The sequence below is a fragment of the Heloderma suspectum genome, chromosome 2, assembly GCF_057233095.1.
Source record: "Heloderma suspectum isolate Gila_16-S chromosome 2, 16-S_ref, whole genome shotgun sequence".
Classification (NCBI taxonomy): domain Eukaryota; kingdom Metazoa; phylum Chordata; class Lepidosauria; order Squamata; family Helodermatidae; genus Heloderma; species Heloderma suspectum.
Genome location: NC_139459.1, coordinates 400,832,454 through 400,850,640, shown reverse-complemented (window position 1 = coordinate 400,850,640; position 18,187 = coordinate 400,832,454). Strand labels below are relative to the sequence as shown.

At 46.1% G+C, this 18,187-nt stretch overlaps 1 protein-coding gene across 3 annotated transcripts; it reads left to right on the top strand.

The window, feature by feature from the left end:
- The first annotated feature begins 3,555 nt into the window (after positions 1-3,555).
- Positions 3,556-15,431, top strand: LOC146356634 (vomeronasal type-2 receptor 26-like). 3 transcript variants are annotated; one of them, XM_084832649.1, is made up of 4 exons: positions 3,556-3,689; positions 7,736-7,827; positions 11,794-11,903; positions 14,421-15,417. In XM_084832649.1, exons 2-4 carry the CDS (start codon positions 7,796-7,798, stop codon positions 15,317-15,319), a joined length of 1,041 nt encoding a protein of 346 aa, XP_084688775.1. In that variant the 5' UTR covers positions 3,556-3,689; positions 7,736-7,795; the 3' UTR covers positions 15,320-15,417. The 3 variants fall into 3 exon arrangements, with proteins under 3 accessions (XP_084688775.1, XP_084688774.1, XP_084688773.1); XM_084832648.1 differs by having other exon boundaries at positions 3,557-3,689; positions 11,777-11,903; positions 14,421-15,431; XM_084832647.1 differs by lacking the exons at positions 3,556-3,689; positions 7,736-7,827 and adding an exon at positions 11,068-11,186 and having other exon boundaries at positions 11,777-11,903.
- The last annotated feature ends 2,756 nt before the right edge of the window (positions 15,432-18,187 follow it).

Genomic DNA, 18,187 nt, shown 5'->3' with positions numbered 1-18,187 from the left:
ACTTTGATAGTGACTGTTAGGTTGAGAGGAACCTGGGTTTTACCATGTTAACAATATGGCTGCTATTATTTTCATTTTACTTTTAGTGACAGTCACTTGTGCGTATTTAGGGACATTTGTAATGTGCCTCCTCCTAGCTAAAGCTTGTTATTCTCTGAGACTGTTGGGGGAATAAATATATATTCTTTAGTACCATATTTGTGTTGTCTAGGTTGAGAGAGGTTTCAGGGACCACTGCCCATACATTAAACCTTGAAGCCCTAAACACTTGGTAGAGGTTTGCAAATCTATCACGGAGTGGGGTCTATCCTTAAAGCTGTGGTATTCTCCCTTGATCTGGTGAATCTCAGAAGCACCCTTTCAAGTTTTGGAAATGAGCTAGTTAGATGGAGCAAGAAGAAGTTACTAGTCTCAGGATCAGATAGACTGATTATATGTATTGGCCCTTGGAACAAGGATACTCTATTCCCTGCCCCCCGGCTCCCCAGAATCCTCCCCTGACACACACAACCATGAACTAGAATTGGCTGTTGTGCTTCTGGCTTGGGTCATAAATCAGGGTTAGCATGGGGGAAGTTCTAGAATTGAATAAGGAGCTCTATGTTGTCTGGAAAGGCTTGTGGGGGGTCAAAGAACCAAGATCTGAATATATGCTTTCCTGTGTATATTATTTTCCCAAGCATTTTGCCAGAAAGTCCTGGAAGATCCTGTCCTTCCTCTTTGCCATTCAGGACATCAACCAAAACCCCAGGCTCTTACCCAACATCACGCTGGGCTACAACATCTATGACACCTATTTTGATGCAAAAATGACTTCGGATGCCTTGCTAGACCTGCTCTCTCCTGGGCAGGCGGATGTTCCCAACTACATCTGTGGAAGACGGAATCACCCATTGGCTGTTCTCGAAGAATCTGCCTCTGATATCTCCATCCAGATGTCAACCATGTTGGGCATTTACAAAATCCCACAGGTGGGAATAGAGAGGGTTGGGCCAAATGCAGTCCCTCCATAGAAGTGAAAATGTGGGCAGTGGATGTCCACAGTGAGTCTGGAGACATAAAGCCTATTCAGACAATCTGAAAGGATATTGTTTAAACATATGAGGAGAAGGTAATGTGGGGGGTAAGGAGTTGTCATGTGTGACCTGAGTGAGTAGGGAATCACTGAGCCCAGCAAAGTATCTTTCTTGCAATAGGTGGGACACCTCCCTCCATCACAATGACTAGTATCTCTCCTGTCATTATTAATAATTTTAGGGTAACACACATTTGAACTTGGCTCTGAAACAAAATAGACCATTCATTTCTTCCTTTCCTTGACAGGTCAGTTATGCTTTTATTTCTCGTCTTCTGAATGATAAGCATCAGTTCCCTTTTTTCTATCTGATGGTCCCCAAAGACCAAACCCCATACCAAGGGATTGTGGAACTGCTCCTGCATTTCAGATGGACGTGGGTCGGTCTCTTTTCTCCAGACACTGACAATGGAGAGAGGTTTATAAAGACACTGACGCCTGAGCTCACTGGAAATGGTGTTTGTGTGGTTTTCAGTCAAAGCATCACAGGACTGAATACGAACCAAATGGAGTTCCCTCTTGTTTCATACAGCCAATGGAGACTAGTTAATGTATATGTTTATTGTGCAGAGACGAGGTCCTTCTCCGATGGGATATTCATTATACAACTATATATTGAGTATGATATAGAACCCATTCCAGGGAAAATCTGGATTGCAACCTCTCTGTGGGACCTCACTATGGAGTTGAAAATTAATCATCTACCTTCTGAGCACAACCATGGGATTTTTTCCTTCTTGATTCAGACAAATGAAAGGCCGAAATATGATGATTTGCCAGGTTTTTCCAGTCATACCTTTCATTTTCTGTTGAAATCCTTTAAGAATTCCTATTCAAAGCATGCATTTTCTGTGAAAAGCTGGGCAAGATTATTACAGAAGGAGAACCTGGTAGCCCTGCCCAAAGAGGACATGAAGAGAATCCTGTCTCGAGACAGCTACATCGTTTACAACACTGTCCAGGCTGTGGCCCGTGCCTTGGATGCTGCTCATGCATCCAGATCCAAGAGGAGGGTGGTGGAGGGTGGAGGCAAGCTGGATGTTCAAAGGCTTCAGCCATGGCAGGTAGCTCCTTTCCTATTACAGATATCCCTGCTGAACATGATGACCAATTGTACAATTCCAGAATAGTTGTCTTGGAATTACACTCTGAGAAAACGCCCAATGTACTAATGAGGTGAAATGTTGTGTATGAATGCAGCCAACCCAGTGGATAAACTCTGTGTGCTGGTCCCACTTATTGCCCCCTTGCACTGTGCCTTACAGGGCACAGCCCAGCTGGCCATAGCCCTCAGCACTTGCCCAAGTCTTCTCTGTCTGCATTGCCCCATTCCTCTGCTCCCCCACTGGAGTCAGCCATCCTACTGGCTCTGTCTAAGCCTTCCTGTCTTTCTCTCTGGGCCATTACTTCGGCACCTTCCTGGCTTCAGTGTGGCATCTTCCTCCATCCCTCGACCAAGCTCCCTCTATTTCTTGTAGGAGTCTCTATAAGCAGGGTGGGGGAATTATGGGTCTTTGCTTAAATTCATGTGGCCCCTACTTTGCCTGTGGGAGTGTGTATGGTGTTGGGGGCTATAAAAGGTGTCTGGTTGGCTCATATGATGCATATTTGTTGTTTATTCGGTCAGTCGCTTCCGACTCTTCGTGACTTCATGGACCAGCCCATGCCAGAGCTTCCTGTCAGCTGTCGCCACCCCCAGCTCCCCCAAGGTCGAGTCCGTCACCTCCAGAATATCATCCATCCATCTTGCTCTTGGTCGGCCCCTCTTCCTTTTGCCTTCCACTTTCCCTAGCATCAGCATCTTCTCCAGGGTATCCTGTCTTCTCATTATGTGGCCAAAGTACTTCAGTTTTGCCTTTAGTATAGGGGTGGACGAAAGTCACTTACCTGTCCTCGAAGGACGTTCGCGGTGGGGGGGAGGCGCTTCGCTGGTCCCCCCACGAAGTTCAGGCCAGGGGGGGAGGCTTCCCGCCTCGCCCGGCCGTGAACGCGAAAGTTAAAAAAAAAAAAAACGCCCCCTGATAGGCTACGTGACGATTCATGTAGCCTATCACGGCTAGATCTGCAAAGTCAGCCGTGATAGGCTATGTGAATCGTCACGTAGCCTATCACGGGTGACTTTAAAAAAAAAAAGCGCATACGCTAATGGCGGCCCCCATAGGGAGCTGCCATTCACGTTCCTTATTTAGTCGCTGTAGTCTACGTAAATGTTTACGTAGACTACGGCGAAAATAAGGGCAACGCAAATAGCGTTGCCCTTATTTTCGCCGTAGTCTACGTGAATCTTTACGTAGACTACAGCGACCAAATAAGGAAGGGGAATGGCGGCTCCCTATGGGGGCCGCCATTATCCGTACACACTTTTTTTTTTCTTTTAAAGTCACCCGTGATAGGCTACGTGATGATTCACGTAGCCTATCACGGCTGACTTTGCAAATCTAGCCGTGAAAGGCTACATTAATCGTCACGTAGCCTATCAGGGGGCATTTTTTTTTTCTTTGATTGCAATGGCGGTGGCGGCAGCCGGTCAAAAGACTGGCTGCCGCTCCTGCCTCGCTCGAACACCTGCCGAACCGCCGGCCAGAACAGCCACCGGGAGGGACATTCGGTGAAGGTAAGTCCCGTCCCGGGGGGGGGGCGGGGGAAGGGGGGGCGGAGGATTTCTCCCCGAAACTTGTTCGGGGGGCTGAACACGTTGGCGCTCGGCCCTCCGAAGTTTCGGGGAGAAATTCTCCGCCAACCCTACTTTAGTATCATCCCCTCAAGTGAGCAGTCTGGCTTTATTTCCTGGAGTATGGACTGGTTTGATCTTCTTGCAGTCCAAGGCACTCTCAGAATTTTCCTCCAGCACCACAGTTCAAAAGCATCTATTTTCTTTCGCTCAGCTTTCCTTATGGTCAAGCTCTTGCAGCCATAGGTTACTAGGGGGAATACCATTGCTTTCACTATGCGGACCTTTGTTGTCAGTGTGATGTCTCTGTTCTTCACTATTTTATCAAGATTTGTCATTGCTCTCCTCCCAAGAAGTAAACGTCTTCTAATTTCCTGGCTGCAGTCAGCATCTGCAGTAATCTTTGCACCTAGAAAGACAAAGTCTGTCACTGCCTCCACGTTTTCTCCCTTGTTTTGCCAGTTATCAATCAAGCTGGTTGCCATAATCTTGGTTTTTTTGAGGTTTAACTGCAACCTAGCTTTTGCACTTTCTTCTTTCACCTTCATCATGAGGTTCCTCAGCTCCTCCTCACTTTCAGCCATCAAAGTGGTATCATCTGCATACCTGAGATTGTTAATGTTTCTTCCAGTGATTTTAACTCCAGCCTTGGCTTCATCAAGCCCAGCACATCGCATGATGTGTTCTGCATACAGGCTGAATAGGTAGGGTGAGAGTATACAACCCTGCTATACTCCTTTCCCAATCTTAAACCACTCCGTTGTTCCGTGTTCTGTTCTTACCGTTGCTACTTGGTCGTTATACAGATTCCTCAGGAGGCAGACAAGATGACTTGGTATCCCCATCCCACCAAGAACTTGCCACAATTTGTGATGATCCACACAGTCAATGGCTTTAGAATAGTCCATAAAACAGAAATAGATGTTTTTTTCTGAAACTCCCTGGCTTTCTCCATTCTCCAGCGGATATTGGCAATTTGGTCTCTAGTTCCTCTGCCTTTTCGAAACCCAGCTTGTACATCTGGCAATTCTCGTTCCATGAATTGCTGGAGTCTACCTTGCAAGATCTTGAGCATTACCTTACTGGCATGTGAAATAAGTGCCACCGTTCGATAGTTTGAACATTCTTTGGTGCTTCCCTTTTTTGGTATGGGGATATAAGTTGATCTTCTCCAATCTGTTGGCCATTCTTGTGTTTTCCAAATTTGCTGGCATATTGCATGCATCACCTTGACAGCATCATCTTGCAACATTTTAAACAGTTCAGCTGGGATATCGTCATCTCCTGCTGCCTTGTTATTAGCAATGCTTCTTAAGGCCCATTCAACTTCACTCTTCAGGATGTCTGGCTCTAGCTCACTAACCACACCATCATATCTATCCCCGATATTATTATCCTTCCTATACAGATCTTCTGTATATTTTTGCCACCTTTTCTTGATCTCTTCTGCTTCTGTTAGGTCCTTGCCATCTTTATTTTTGATCATACCCATTTTTGCCTGGAATTTACCTCTGATGTTTCTAATTGTCTGGAAGAGGTCTCTTGTCCTTCCTATTCTATTATCTTCTTCCGCTTCTGCACATTGCTTGTTTAAAAATAATTCCTTATCTCTTCTGGCTAACCTCTGGAATTTTGCATTTAATTGGGCATATCTCTCCCTATCACTGTTGCCTTTTGCTTTCCTTCTTTCTTGGGCTGTTTCCAGTGTCTCAGCAGACAGCCATCGTGCCTTCTTGATTTTCTTTTTCTTTGGGACGTTTTTTGTTGCCGCCTCCTGAACAATGTTGCGAACTTCTGTCCATAGTTCTTCTGGAACCCTATCTACTAAATCTAGTCCCTTAAATCTATTCTTCACCTCCACTGCATATTCATGAGGAATATTTGTGAGCTCATATCTAACTGATCTGTGGGTCTTCCCTATTCTCCTTAGTCTGATTCTAAATTGTGCAATAAGAAGTTCGTGATCTGAACTACAGTCAGCTCCAGGTCTTGTTTTCACCGACTGCATAGATGTCCGCCACCTTTAGCTACAAAGGATGTAGTCAATCTGATTTCGGTGTCGACCGTCTGGTGAAGTCCATGTATAAAGTCGTCTCTTAGGTTGTTGGAAGAAAGTGTTTGTTATGCACAGTGAGCTGTGTTGGCAAAATTCTATCAGCCTATGTCCTGCTTCATTTTGTTCTCCCAGACCATGCTTGCCTGTAATTCCAGGTGTCGTTTGACTACCCACCTTAGCATTCCAGTCTCCTGTAATGAAAATCACATCTTTGTTTGGCGTACTATCCAGTAGGTGCTGCAGATCCTCATAGAACCGATCTACTTCTGCTTCTTCAGCATCTGTGGCTGGGGCGTATATTTGGATCACTGTGATGTTAAATGGCTTACCCTGAATTCGAATTGAGATCATTCTGTCATTTTTTGGATTGTATCCAAGCACTGCTTTAGCCACTTTATTATTAATTATGAGGGCTACTCCATTTCTTCTGTGTTCCTCTTGTCCACAGTAGTAGATCTGGTGGTCATTTGATGTGAAGTGGCCCATTCCAGTCCATTTCAGTTCACTGACACCCAAAATGTCTATCTTTAATCTTGACATCTCTCCAGTAACCACATCCAATTTGCCCTGGCTCATAGATCTTACATTCCAGGTTCCTATGGTGTGTTGATCTTTAGAACATCGGATTCGTCGTTCACCACCAGCACCGTCGGCTGCTAGCCATCCTTTCGGCTTGGAGCTAGCTGCATCATCACATCTGGGGCTAGTTGAACTTATCCTCTGTTCCTCCCCAGTAGCATTTTGACCATCTTCCGACCTGGGAGTCTCATCTTCCAATGGTATACTGACATATCTCTGGTTGTACTGATCCATTGAGTTTTCATGGCAAGAATACTGGGGTGGGTTGCCGTTTCCTTCCCCAGGGATCGTATTTAGTCTGACCTCTCTGCCATGACCTTCCCGTCTTGGGTGTCCCTTCATGGTTTAGCTCATGACGTCATTGAGGTGCTCAAGCTCCAGCACCACGACAAGGTAACGATCTCCTTTGCTGATTAATTCCTGAGTGTCTTTTGATACTGCATCAACTGCCACTTTTCACCAGTCTTGTGTACTGAAATCACCTTTTTTTCACTCTGTGTAGCAGTGGTTCTTGTATCTGTTTGATATAGAGCAGATAACAGCAGGTAATGTCCTTGGAGCATATTTTTAAGATCAACAAGTACAATTTGGTGATGCCTGAGGTAAGAAATTCGTATGTCTCCCAAAGATATAGTTAAAATTACAATATTTACAGTGCAAACCTATGCATCATTCAGGTATGATATTTAATGGGATACTCAGGTATCCCATTAAATTCAGTGGAACGTATTCCCAGTTCAGTGTGTATAGTAACTTACTTCAGAATAATTGCATTGAATTCAATGGAGCTTATTTATATATTTATCACATTTATTTCTATTTCTGAGCAGACATGTTTGGATTGAACCCCAAACTGCATTACTGACAATTTGCTGTCTTCCAATGTTGCCCAAAAGATACCCCAGAAAATGCCCAGTTGGACTTTGCTTGAGGGTAAGACCAGCCCCAGTTTGCACAATTTTCTCCATAGGATACAAAGGATGTGAACAGAGATCTCTAATAGAATAGAAAATGCAAGTTTAACTTCAGCTTCTCAAGCTGTTAAAGCAGACCGAAGAGAGGTTCAGGAATGAAACCAGATTCCTTGTGAATGTGAAGAAGACACACAGCCTGGAATCAGTCCTGAGTCATGATTCAAGCATGAAATGGGTAGAACTGAGATGCTGAGTGTGGTTTGCTGCTCACGAAATGCTAGTGTTTCCTCTGCCCTTCTAGCTTGACCCTTTCCTGAGAAACCCACAGTTTTACAATACTTCCATCATGGACGGAATGTACTTGGATGAGAATGGAGACCTGGCAGCAGACTTTGACATCATGTACTGGGTAGTGCTTCCCAATCTGTCTGTCATTACAGAGAAATTTGGGAGTATAGAAAGACAGGGATCCACAGGCCTCAAGTTCACCATTGACCAGGATGCTATGGTGCTGCCCAAACAGCTCAACAAGGTTGGTGGGAAACCATCTGTTTTGTGTCATTGTACTGACCATCTGCTAAGTTCTAATAACTGTAACATGTTCTATGTGACTGTTAGCTAGGGATGTCGCAAGAGTCTGGTTGGGGCTCGAGCTCAGTGATGGCTCGGCCCCCCAGATGCCAGTCCACAGATCCCTGCTCTTGCCTGACACAGCGTGTGCCGAGTCGGGAGAGTGCGTGGATCCCTGCTTGTCTGGAAGCCGCCATTTTGTGTAAAAATGGCAGCTCAGTTATTTACGGAAATCATCATTTGCGTAAAATGGCAGCGGTAACTAGCTCCATTTATGCAAAATTTCAGGTGTGAATGGTCTAAATAAAAAAAAAAACAATAATAATGTCTCCCTGGGCTGTAACTGCTGGTGTGTTTTACCTGTTTTTTTTTTTTAAAAAAAAACTTTTAAATTTATATTTTTTTTTTGAATTGTATTTTATGGTTTTAATTGTGAACTGCCCAGAGACCCTCAGCTATTGGGCAGTATAACAATGTAATGTATAAAACTATAAATACAAATAAAAATAATACATTTGCACCTCTAATTCTGTGTAAATGGAGCTATTTATGGCCACCATTTTATGAAAATGGCGATTTCCATAAATAGCTGAGTGGCCATTTCTACACAAAATGGCAGTTTACAGGATGGAGTGATGTCACTATGACAGCGAAAATAAAGGGGAACGCAAATAGCGTAGTGGGCGCTGTTTGAGTCCCTTTTTGATTCACCATTTTAGCCTACGTAAATCTTTACGTAGGCTAAAACAGCAAATCAAAAGGGGACGCAAATAGCGCCCGCTACGCTATTTGCGTTCCCCTTTATTTTTGCTGTCGTAGTCTATGTAAATATTTACATAGATTAAGACAGTAAAAAGAAGGAACGCAAATGGCGGCGGCCATAGCCGCCACCATTTGCGTACGCAATTTTTTTTTTTTTAACCCACCCAAACATGATAGGCTACATAAAGATTTACGTAGCCTATCACGTCTTTTTTGTCTTTTTTTTTTAAACCTAGCCATGATAGGCTACGTAAATCTTTACGTAGCCTATCACGTCTCTCTTTTTTTTTTTTACACACAAGCCTGGAAATGGCGGTGACGGCAGCCGGTCGGAAGACCGGCCGCTGCCACCGCCTCCGAAGCCGCTGCTGGAGCCACTGCCGGAGCCGCCGCCGCCGGAGCCGCTGCCACCCAAAAGATCCACCCCAGGTGAGTCTTGTCCCAGGGGGGGATCCACGGGCGTGGCAGGGGGGGTGGCAGGCCGTTCTGCCATGGAGTTCGGGGGGCCGAATGTACTGGCATTCGGCCTCACCGAGATCCGTGGCGGAATTCTCTGACATCCCTACTTTATTTACTGTATTTGCACCCTGCCTTTCTAACAACGGATGGCACTCACAGTGGTTGTTCTCATGCAGAGCACAGCACTCACTCCTTGCAGACCTGGCATGATTTGATCCTGGGGTGTCAGGACTCAGGACTGAACTTGAGATCTGCAGTATGCCAGGAGAGGATGCCATGCATCCTTCAATGCAACTAGTGTTTCTAGGATGGAGCTGCTCAATGTATAGGGAAAACCCTCCATCCATGCTCTGGCATAATATGGTTTGGTATGAAATGTTGCTAGGGAAAGTGGAAGACAAAAGGAAGAGGGGCTGACCAAGGGCAAGATGGAAGGATGATATTCTGGAGGTGATGGACTCGACCTTGGGGGAGCTGGGGGTGGCGACGGCTGACAGGAAGCTCTGGCATGGGCTGGTCCATGAAGTCACCAAGAGTCGGAAGCAACTGAATGAATAAACAACAACAAACATGCAATATCACATGGAATGTAGGAACAAAGCCAACAAGATATGCAAGAGATTCTTTTTCTACTTCCTTCACAAGAAAGCAACGATGTTTAACAGCTTTTTACTCTATGCATCACCCAGCTGCACGCAGCGCTGACAGGACCCCAGAGAATTGTGGCTCTGCTCTGTGATGCTGCCTGCTTTGGGGGCTGGACCCAGAGTAGAAAGTTCTCAAATGAAGATAGGAAGCTGCCTTGGAATGGATCAGACCGTCGCTCCACCGAGGCCACCTCTGTCGCTCCCAGCTAGCGGCACTCTTGCAAAATCAACACAGAGAACTTGTCAGGGCTGTCTTACCCAGCTATCTGTCAAAAGGCTACTGCCTTCAGACTAGGGATGTATGAAAGGTACTTACCTTTCTGTGGATTATGCTGATGCTGGGGGGGAGGCGTTCCGTCCCTCCCCCCGGAATCCTGGCCAGGGGGGGAGGCGCTCCGTTCCTCCCCCCCCCGGAATCCTGGCCGGCCAGCTCCGCTCCGCAGGGATTCTGCGGAGCCGCCGGCCGGCTCCGCCAGCAGCTGGACATCTGTCCACTAGCTAGCAAGGATGCAAATGGCGACGGCCGTAGCCGCTGCCGTTTGCGTCCCTGCAGTCAGCCGTGATAGGCTACGTAAATGTTTACGTAGCCTATCACGGCTGATTATAAAAACAAAACAAAATGCGCATATGCAAATGGCGACGCCCATGGGCACCGCCATTTGCGTTCCTTATTTTGGCACGTCTTAGTCTACGTAAACATTTACGTAGACTAAGACAGTGAAAATAAGGGGAACGCAAACAGTGTAGATGCTACGCTATTTGCGTTCCCCTTATTTTCGCCGTCTTAGTCTACGTCAATGTTTACGTAGACTAAGACGTGCCAATATAAGGAACGCAAATGGCGGTGCCCATGGGCGCCGCCATTTGCGTATTCGTGTTTTGTTTTGTTTTTAATCAGCCATGATAGGCTATGTAAACATTTACGTAGCCTATTGCGTTTTTTTTTTAAAAAAAAAAACCTAGCTGTGATAGGCTACATAAATCTTTACGTAGCCTATCACTTTTTTTTTTTACCTGGAAATGGCGGCGGTAGGGATGGGCGAAAGTCCCTTACCTGTTCTTGAATGTTGCTTCGTGGTGGGGGGGGAGATGCTTCGGTTCTCCCCCCGAAGTTCAGGTGAGGGGGGGAGGTGCCCTGCCTCACCAGGCCGAAATTCAGGCCGGGTAGAAGCGCCCCGTCTACCTGGCCGCGAAAAAAAAAGTAATTAAAAAAAACGCCCCCGTGATAGGCTATGTAACGATTAACATAGCCTATCACGGCTGACTTTGGAGATCTAGCCGTGATAGGCTACGTTAATCGTTACGTAGCCTATCACGGGTTGTTGTTTGTTTTTACTTTCCTTGTAATGGCGGCGGCGGCAGCCGGTTGAAAGACCGGCTGCTGCCCCCGCCCCTGACGAAGACCCACCGAACCGCTGCCATGACCTGCCGCCGGGAGGGACATTCGTCAAAGGTAAGTCCCATCCCGGGGGGGGGGCGGGGGGCAGAGAATTTCACCACCGATTTTGGGGGGCCGAATGCGTTGGCACTCAGCCCCCCGAAGTTTCGGGGAGAAATTCTCCCCCATCCCTAGGCAGCGGCAGCAGCCAGTCGGAAGACCGGCTGCCGCAGCCGCCACCGCCACACCACCTAAGGTAAATCCTGTCCCGGGAGGTGCGGGGGGCCATTCTGCCACCGAGATCCATAGTGGAACTTTCGTACATCCCTACTTCAGACACACACTTGGTGTGTGAATAAATTATGTATTCATTTATGCAGTGCCCTCAGTGTGCAAGGCACTTTACTTAGTATAAGAAGACAGGTCCCTGCTCTAAGAGGATTGAATTAAAACTGGGAGGAAACAAGAATGAGTGTGGAGGCCCTGAGCACAAACAGGAGACCAGTAGGAAGTTGTTTCAGTAGCAAGTTTTTCTAATTGCTTGCTGGTCTCAAGTTAAACCTGGTGCTAAAGGTCTTTTTGGTTGCTTTCCAGTTTGATGACTCCTTTCTATAGATACATAATTTCTATAAATTTCCCTTGATGCTTGCTATCTTTATGTTTAGCCCCTGCCTCATTCCAGGTGTGTGGAAAGCTGTCGCCCTGGATTCGTCAAGGTGGTTCAGGAAGGAAGGCCAGGTTGCTGCTATGACTGTGTTCCCTGCAAGGAAGGGACCATCTCCACTCAGGAAGGTGGGTGACTCCAGAGAAAAGTGCCACTTGTGGGAGGAAGGGAAAGACTCACCTAGGCGCAATCTACATGGAAACTGAATGAGAGGTGTTTTTTGGGTATATCTGGATTTTCATGAAATCACTGTAGTCCATTGGGGTGCAGAAAGCAAGGAAAGCAGAGTATACACTACCTAAAAACCCACTTTCCTGGGTCAGACAGCACTTGAAACCTTCATACTTCTTGGGTGGGTGGGTGGAGTAGAACTGAATGTCATCAACCCCTTAGGGGTTAGGTGCTGCTCAGCGAAAGAGAGAGGATTGTTCCCCACCCCTGTCCAGGCTCCCCTGCTCAGGGAGGTTTACTGGAGGTGCTGAATTAAGCCCCTGTAGTTTTCCCCACACCTCTCCCCTCTCATCCACCATTGGGATATTGTGAAAGATTAAAAGATACTGCGCTATTGTGAATGGGAAAAACAGGCGACATAATCTGAACGTGTGAAGGAGCTACTGAGCTACTGTGAATGCTTGAAACTGCACTACTGCACTTTTATGCATGGAACAACAGACTGCATACTATGAATGGGGAAAGCAGCTATGGCGCTATTGTGGAACAGCACTACTGTGTCTTCATGAATGGGAGAAACAGGCGACATACTGTGAATGTGGAAAGCAGCTACTCCACTATTGTGAATGAATGAAACAGTGCTACTGCACTATTCTGAATGGGGAAAAGAGGCTAGATGTTGTGAATGGGAAAGCAGTGGTACTTCAAATGGGGGAAAAGAAGAATGGAGGGAAAAGAGGGGATGGCCCCAGCCCTTGGCCAGCTCACTACCAGGTCACAGTCAAGTCACAGAAATAGGCATGCTCAGGATTGAATGTGTGTGTGGGGGGGCAGGGCACATGGAGCAGAACCATGCTGGAGATGTGTTTAAGGAAAGAAGACACATTAAAGGACTTTCGGAAAATGTGCCTTTTCCAGAGGGAAGCTGTGGGGTCACTGTGGGTTAGCAACAGCATCATCTGTGGTGAACGGCCCTGATGTGCTGCCGCTCTGCTAAATCAGCTGTGTAGATTGGGCCCCAGACATGTTTTCTGAAGGATTTATAAGGACATTTCTAAACATGGTGCAAGATGGAAGATGGACTGAAGTGAGGGGGACAGTGGATGGGCTGGGATCAGCACCACCAGCCGACTGAATGCCCCTTGGGCAGCTAAAAATCACATGCAAGTCCTCTGTGTTGAATACAGTCACTTGATAAGCCCTTTGTTTCAACACACAAAACACAAAGTGTGGCTTGTTCACACACGGTAATAGTGGGGGCAAATAGACCTGACTGCACCACTCATAAAGTGACCATGTGCATTAAACTATATCCGAGAACAGCAAGAATCATATATGCAAAGAAATTGAAATCATTCATCATTCCTACAGTGAGTGAATGGATGGGGAGGGGAAGGGAATTTATTATTCTGGCTATATTAATGCATTATATGAGAACAAAAGAAAAGAAAAAAAGCACAGCAACAGGACCATTTCATTTATTTTGTTTTTCGATGTTCTGAATCAAGTGATTACTTTTTAAAAAGATGTTTACTTATTACTTATTCTGGGTATTTGATTTCTAATAGAATATAACTTAATTTAGGTTTAGTTTGCTATGATTTAACTTTTTAAAGGATTACTTCATCTCTCTCAAGTTATACAAATAATTTTATTGGATTGTACACTTTTTAAAAACTTTTTTGAAATGCCCCTGTAAGTTTCCCTAGCAATGGAGGTTCAAGAGATTCTTTAAAAAAACAACAACACTTCTATAGACTTAACCCCAGCTTCAGATGAGAAACAGAATACATTCTCACTTCTGCTTTGATTTGCTCTCCATTCCTTTAATAAAATCAATCTTAAACCCATCATGCAGTTTAAGGTTGGTACAATTCATGAAGAATGCCTGATTCTGCAGTCAAATGTTTGTTCCATGACCCACGAGGCCGCTAGGAACTCATTAGCAGGATGAAGAAGTCCCTCCAAGTAGTCTTGGATTGGGGAGACCTGAGTTCTGAGTTTAGGACTGGGTGGGTTTAGGCCATTCAATATTTCTCACCCTAACGATCTCACAGAGTGACTGCCAGGATAATATGGGATAGCCACAGGTTCACCACCCAGCCAGACCATCTTGGAGGAAGTGTAGAATTCACATTTAATAACCAATATTCTGGCCCTGTTCTCTTGTGGGTTCAATTTACATGCACCTCACTAAAATTTGAACAACACATACAAGCAGCCTTATACTGATCCACTTCCCTGGTCCATCCAGCCCAAACCTATCCCATGGTCCTGGCAGAGATTCCTTAGTGAACATGTCCTCACTGCCTTAATACAAATGGTCAGTTCCCAACCCCTCCACCTCACATCTCCACTTCGCCCTTCTTCCTCTTAGATATTGGCCTTTGCCACCAACAGTATATTTGATGGAATGAAAAAGAACAGAGACTACTACAGATGTATAAAGTAGATGCTACTGTTGTTCTTTGCAGATTCAGACCATTGCATGAAGTGTCCAGAAGATCAGCATCCAAACAAGGACAGAGATGAATGTATCCCAAAGGGTATAGACTTCCTTTCCTATGAAGAAAGTTTGGGGATTATCCTGGCTTCCCTTGCCCTATTCTTGTCTTTAATCACAGGCTTTGTGGTAGGAATTTTCATAAAATACCTTGACACTCCGGTAGTCAAAGCAAACAACCGGGACCTCTCCTACATTCTCCTCGTCTCCCTCCTGCTTTCCTTCTTGTCCTCTTTCCTCTTCGTTGGCCAGCCAAGGAAAGCAACCTGCCTTCTACGACAAACAGCTTTCAGCATCATCTTCTCAGTTGCCATCTCTTCTCTGTTGGCCAAAACAATCACTGTGGTGCTGGCCTTCCTGGCCACAAAACCGGGGAACAGGGTGAGGAGATGGTTGGGGAAGAGTTTGACCAAGTCCATTGTCATTTCCTGTTCCAGTGTCCAAGTTGTCATCTGTACCATCTGGTTGGCAATCACTCCCCCATTCCCTGATTCTGACACATATTCCCAGCCTGGAAAGATCATCCTGCAATGCAATGAAGGGTCTGTTACCACATTTTATGCCATTCTTGGCTATATGGGCTTCCTGGCTTCTACCTGCTTCCTGGTGGCTTTCCTAGCCAGGAAGCTGCCTGGGGCCTTCAATGAAGCCAAGCTGATTACCTTCAGCATGCTGGTCTTCTGCAGCGTTTGGGTGTCTTTTATCCCCACCTACCTGAGCACAAAGGGGAAATACATGGTAGCCGTGCAGGTCTTCTCTATCTTGGCCTCCAGTGCTGGGTTACTGGGCTGCATCTTTCTTCCCAAGTGCTACATTATTATACTGAGGCCTGATCTGAATACAAAGGAGCATCTAACAACAAAAAAATAAAGACGGCATCTGATTCTTATGGAATTCTTCTGCAGGATTATTATTTAGCAAGCATCTGCCTCGCCACATGAGTACTTCAGAAAATATAAAATTATTCTTCAGGCAAACTTGTATCTCTGGCTATTTTACTCATTCTTGGCATTGAATAATTGTATTTCGTATCTAAAACTGCACCCAGAAGATACATTATATTATTCAAGCCATTACATAAATTGGGGGATCCCTCTTTAATCAATGAAAGCTATATTACAAATAAAAACAATTGATTAATTCAAACACACCAATCACTGGCAAAATGGGTTTTCAAAAACATGGCTGCTCAGGTGAATTGTATGTTACCCTTACCTACACACGAGTGTGGATGGTACATATATGGGATGTACACATGGAAAAAGTGCAATACCTCCTGAAGTGTGGAAACTCTACTGCAATTCTGTTAGTATCTTAAAAGCTCTAGGGGTACCTGTCTGGAAGAACCTTCAGTCTCCTGATAATGTGGACAGATGGTTTGCATTGGTTTAGAGATGGGGCAAGATACTTAGAAGTGCTACACTCGCATGCTGGCCTGGGACTGTGGTGGGTGCAGAAGAGTGAGGGGGGAAGCTGGCCCATCAGCCAGGGAAGGAGCAGTGAAGAACAAAAGAACATAACAAGAGCCATGCTGTCTCTTCATGCAGCCCACGATGAAACCCAAGCAACATCCAGGGCTTTTGAATAGGGATGGCAGAGAATTCTGCCACGGATTCCAGTGAGGCCGGATTCTAAAGAAAAGATTCTAAAGAATCCAGCCCCCAGAATCCGTGGCGGAATGGCATCCTGCCCCCCCACCCCCCGTGGAATCCCCCGAGGATGGCACTTACCTGAGGCAGATGCAGTGGATTTGGCAGCGGCGGCAGCTCTGGCAGCGGCGGCGGCAGCTCCGGCAGCAGCAGCTCCAGCAGCTGGTCTCCAGGCTGGCCGCAGCCAGGCTGCTGCAGCCGCCATTGCCATCCTTGCATCTGTGATAGGCTATGTAAGTATTTACGTAGCCTATCATGGCTTAACTGCCCCCCCAAAAAACCAGCGTATGCAAATGGCGGGGGCTACGGCGGCCGTCATTTGCGTTCCCTATTTTTCGCCGTTCTAGCCTACGTAAATATTTACATAGGCTATTATGGCAAAAAAAAAGGGGGGGAATGCAAATAGCGTAGTGAGCGCTATTTGCGTTTCTTTATTTTTCGTACTTCTAGCCTACGTAAATATTTACATAGGCTAGAATGGTGAAAAATAAAGGAACGCAAATAGCGCCCACTACGCTATTTGCGTTCCCCTTTTTTTCGCCGTAATAGCCTATGTAAATATTTACTTAGGCTAGAATGGCGAAAAATAGGGAACGCAAATGGCGGCCACTGTAGCCACTGCCATTTGTGTATGCTGGGGTTTGGAGGGGGGTTAGCCATGATAGGTTACGTAAATACTTACGTAGCCTATCACAGCAGCCTGGCTGGACGCAAATGGCGGCTGCTACGGCAGCCGCCATTTGCGTCTGCACCAGCCTGTCCGCAGCTGGAAATCTGGCTGAAGACAGCCCTGGCTGGCTGCTCCACGGAGCCGCTGTGGAGTGGAGCCGGCCAGGCAAGATTCCGGGGGGGAGGACCGGATCACCTCCCCCCATCGAGGATTCTGGAGAGAGGGATGGAGCGCCTCCCCCCCCCACTGCCCCTGCTGCTGCCATCGCCATTTCCAGTAAAAACAAAAAAAAAACGTGATAGGCTACATAAATGTTTACGTAGCCTGTCACGGCTGAGTTGAAAACAAAACAAAACACCACGCGTACGCAAATGGCGGCGCCCATGGGCGCCGCCATTTGCGTTCCTTATTTTGGCAAGTCTAGTCTACGTAAACATTTACGTAGACTACGGCGAAAATAAGGGGAATGCAAATAGCGTAGACGCTACGCTATTTGCGTTCCCCTTATTTTCGCCGTAGTCTATGTAAATGTTTAAGTAGACTAGATGTGCCAAAATAAGGAACGCAAATGGCGGTGCCCATGGGCGTGTGGTGTTTTGTTTTTGTTTTAACTCAGTAAACATTTATGTAGCCTATCACAGTATTTTTATTTTTTTTTACTGGAAACGGCGACGGCGGCAGCCGGTCGGAAGACCGGCCGCTGCTGCCGCTGAACCACCGCCAAACCGCCGCCGAACCGCCGCCAGAGCCACCGCTGCCAGGAAGATTCGCCCAAGGTAAGTCCCGTCCCGGGGGTGGCGGGGGGTAGACTGTTTCTGGCATTCAGCCTCCCTGAGATTTGTGGCGAAATTCTCTGACACCCCTAGCTCTGAGATGTCAGGTTTTGTGGAAAATTAATTTGTCTGCTTTTGGCTGGTCAGAACAAATCTGTTGCATATCAAGTTTCATCTGTTTGCAAAGTTTCCTTTTAAGGAAAATCAGAATGATGTAAAATATATACTAGGGCTGTGCACAGCCCCCCAGCTTTGCTTTGGATGCCGCTTTGGACCTTCCGATGTGGCCCTGCTTCACTTCGGACTTATTCGATCCCATCCACTTTGACTCAGATTCTAATCCGAAGCGAGATTTGGATATCCAAATCACTCATTTGTATTTTTAGTTTTGCATTTTTCCACTGACTTGCACGGGAAAACACAAACAGCCATAACATTTTCAGTTATCATGATACATACATGAAATGTGGGAAACTTTCAGTGCCCATTGAGGGGTATCCCCCTTTCAAATTTCAGACAATTTGGCTCAGTAGGTTTTGTCCTAGGTGCAGGCGAAATTTGATTTTTCATCAGAAACTCTCAAAGGAAAAAGCTATAACTTTTCACTCACCCAGAACTGTATGAAATTCAAGGAACTCTCACCCCC

Excerpts from the sequence above, each read along its gene's own strand:
- LOC146356634 (XM_084832647.1), top strand. The coding sequence starts at position 11,154 with ATGACCTGCCGCCGGGAGGGACATTCGTCAAAG. Across the intron at positions 11,187-11,776 it reads GGGAGGGACATTCGTCAAAG|CCCCTGCCTCATTCCAGGTG; the intron begins GTAAGTCCCATC and ends CTTTATGTTTAG. Across the intron at positions 11,904-14,420 it reads GACCATCTCCACTCAGGAAG|ATTCAGACCATTGCATGAAG; the intron begins GTGGGTGACTCC and ends TGTTCTTTGCAG.